Below are 2,754 nucleotides of genomic sequence, written 5' to 3'. Positions count from 1 at the left end.
TACCCACTCCCCTCCTTGTATCTTGAACAGCAGAACCCTGCTCCTGTTAATTTGATGTTATTGAAGAGCAGTGACTCATCATCACTTAGTAAAAACTAAAATCTGGCAAAAAGGATGATTTTATTTTCAAATGCATAAGAGAATTTTAGATTATATTAAAAAAATGTTTTACTTCATCCCAGGCTACAATTCTGCTTTAAGATACTATATTTACTGAAATAAAGATCAAATGTGTTACAGATATAAATTTATCTCGAATTAGAATTAAAAATACAGAAGTATGATCTGCCTCTCAAATTTCTGTTCTTTAAACTTTGGTATGGATGTAACTGCAGTGCAGCATTGTTCTTCAGTACCTTATTTGAAGTTGCTGGACTCTCAGCAGGGTTTACTAAATTATTTTGAACAGAGTGTCATTATATACTTGTTCAGATCCTGCCAACCTGAAGGTGCACTAAGCAAATAAAGTGGAGCCTCTGGCTACAGTTGCATATGTGAACTGGTGGGAAAAAATGATCTAAGGAAAAATATGCCATCTTTACTTGAGGAAATATGGGATTGTATATCTAGACAATTAAAAATCTTGGAGGTAAAGACTCTGATTTTGTTCAATGTATTATGGACAGTGAGTGTATGGGGTAAAAGACAGTTTTGCTGCAACAGCTGGAGCTGTTGAAGAAATGGGCTATATGGATCCACACCAATATCTTTGTCCTCAGCTGTAACTTATAGCTGAGAAAACTATAGGCTACTTGTAGCTTTAGGCATCTTAAAATGGACATACAAAATTAGAGGTGTTTTTGAATTTAAAAAAAATTAGATCTAACATTGTGTCATATATCACATATTCAACAACTCATAGAACAGGTGAGGTAGGAAGAGACCTCTGGAGGTCACTTACATCCTTCTCAAAGCAACGACTGCTCGAGCAGGTTTCTTGGGGCCACATCCAGTTGTCTTTTTTAACATTTCTAGGAGATATTCAAAGAGAGGGAGATATGTGGAGTCTCCACAGCCTGTCAGGGCAACTTGGGTCCAGGATTTGACCACCCTCACAAGAAAATTTCTTTCTTGTGTTCAGATGGAGTTTTCTGTATTCCAAGTTTGTGCCCCTTGCCTCTTGTCCTGCCACAGGGCACCAGTGAGAAGAGTCTGGCTCCCACACCTTCCCTCCCATGCAACTAAGCATTTACACACATTGCTCAGATTCTCCTGAGCCTTCCCTCCTCCAGGCTCAATAACTTCAGGTCTCAGGCTCTCATATGCCAGATGTGCCAGTCCTTTCACTAACTTCATGGCCCTCCAGCAAGTCTGTCTCTCACTTGTATTTGGGGGTCCAGACTTGGACCCAGCACTGAGGATGTGTCACCAGGGCGAAGGAGAGGGGAAGAATCACCTCCAGAATGTCCTGCTGGTGATGCTGTGCCTAATGCAGTGCTGGATGACAATGACCTTCTTTGCTGCAAGGGTGCATTGACGGCTCTTTGTGTCAAACTTCTTGTCTACCGGGACCACCCCAGCCAAGAGAAGCAGCAGACAGTGGACTTTCTGAGAGTAGAATAAACACTGAGAATAGTAGAATGGTGTATCTTGGATCACTAAAAATTTGTTTAAATTATAATGGAGTTATTACATCACAGATTTCATTTTGAAAGCATCAGACATCATCCACTTCTTTTACGTACAATCCTGAATGTCCAAAATATCTTACTGGAAGGTTTTTATGAATTTCGGATAGTCGTTAAACAGTAACATACACTTAGATACCAGACTTAACTAATGATATTCAAATTATTAGTCCACAAATAATTTATTTTTTCTTGCTTCTACAGAACTAAGTCCTAAAGTCGCTGAAGAATGAGTGAATTTCAGCCTTCCTGTCAGAACAGTACACTGGGCTTGTTTAACAGATCTTGGAGTGGATGGCAGCATTACCAGGTGATTGGTGCTGCAGAGACAATCATCCTTCCCTCTCTGATTAGGATTATCTGTTCAACAGGCTTAGTTGGAAATATCCTCGTTGTGTTCACAGTATTAAGGTATGGAATTGAATAAATTTTTCAGTAAAATTTATAGCTGAAAAAATAAATTATGACTGCACTAAGGAAATTAATTTCCCAGCAAAGACAGGAACAGCAAGTTTTTCATGTTCCGTTTAGCCATTGACATTTATTTCTCATTACAAAAAATTAAATCATGACAACAGATAGCAGTAATGTATGCCTGCTTAGCCTTTTCTGTTATGAGAAAGCACTTAAGCATGTGATTGACTTATTCAAGGAAACCGAAATACATGCTTTACTTTCCTGGTTTCCATTATAATTGCCAGCAATCTTCCCATTAGCACAAGTAAAAGCTAAACTGAACTTTAGTTATGATACTAGCCAGGCATTATAATGTTTTACAAAATACTTTTAAGATCAGTTGAAATATAGTCTTTTTCTCCTTTGAAAACTGCACTTCTACCTCAGATTATTTAAATAACAGAGCTCCAGCTAACTTTTGCCCATTTATAGCAGCTTCCTAGAACTCATTGCTATTTTCCACCACCACCTTTCTTCTGGAAACAGGGTCTTAGTGCCATTTGAGGATTCTCACATTGCAGGAACTAATACCTCAAAACATTTTTGTTCTATACTGAGAAGGTAAAATTGCTGAACTTGCTATGATGTTTTTTGGATCATAAAATCTGTTCCAGCTGTCCTTTATGCAAGAAAATGCCTTCTAGTCTCTTAGTTTTAACAAGAGATTTTA

At 38.1% G+C, this 2,754-nt stretch overlaps 1 protein-coding gene across 1 annotated transcript in view; it reads left to right on the top strand.

The window, feature by feature from the left end:
• The first annotated feature begins 1,857 nt into the window (after positions 1–1,857).
• Positions 1,858–2,754, top strand: part of MCHR2 (melanin-concentrating hormone receptor 2) — a 21,083-nt gene continuing 20,186 nt past the window's right edge. The window contains 1 exon segment of the mRNA XM_010157552.1: positions 1,858–2,039. Coding sequence (XP_010155854.1) covers positions 1,858–2,039 — 182 coding nt within the window.

This window comes from Eurypyga helias, unplaced genomic scaffold, assembly GCF_000690775.1.
Source record: "Eurypyga helias isolate BGI_N326 unplaced genomic scaffold, ASM69077v1 scaffold18118, whole genome shotgun sequence".
NCBI lineage: Eukaryota > Metazoa > Chordata > Aves > Eurypygiformes > Eurypygidae > Eurypyga > Eurypyga helias.
Note: the sequence above shows the minus strand (reverse complement) of the source record. Positions and strands in the feature narration are given on the sequence as shown.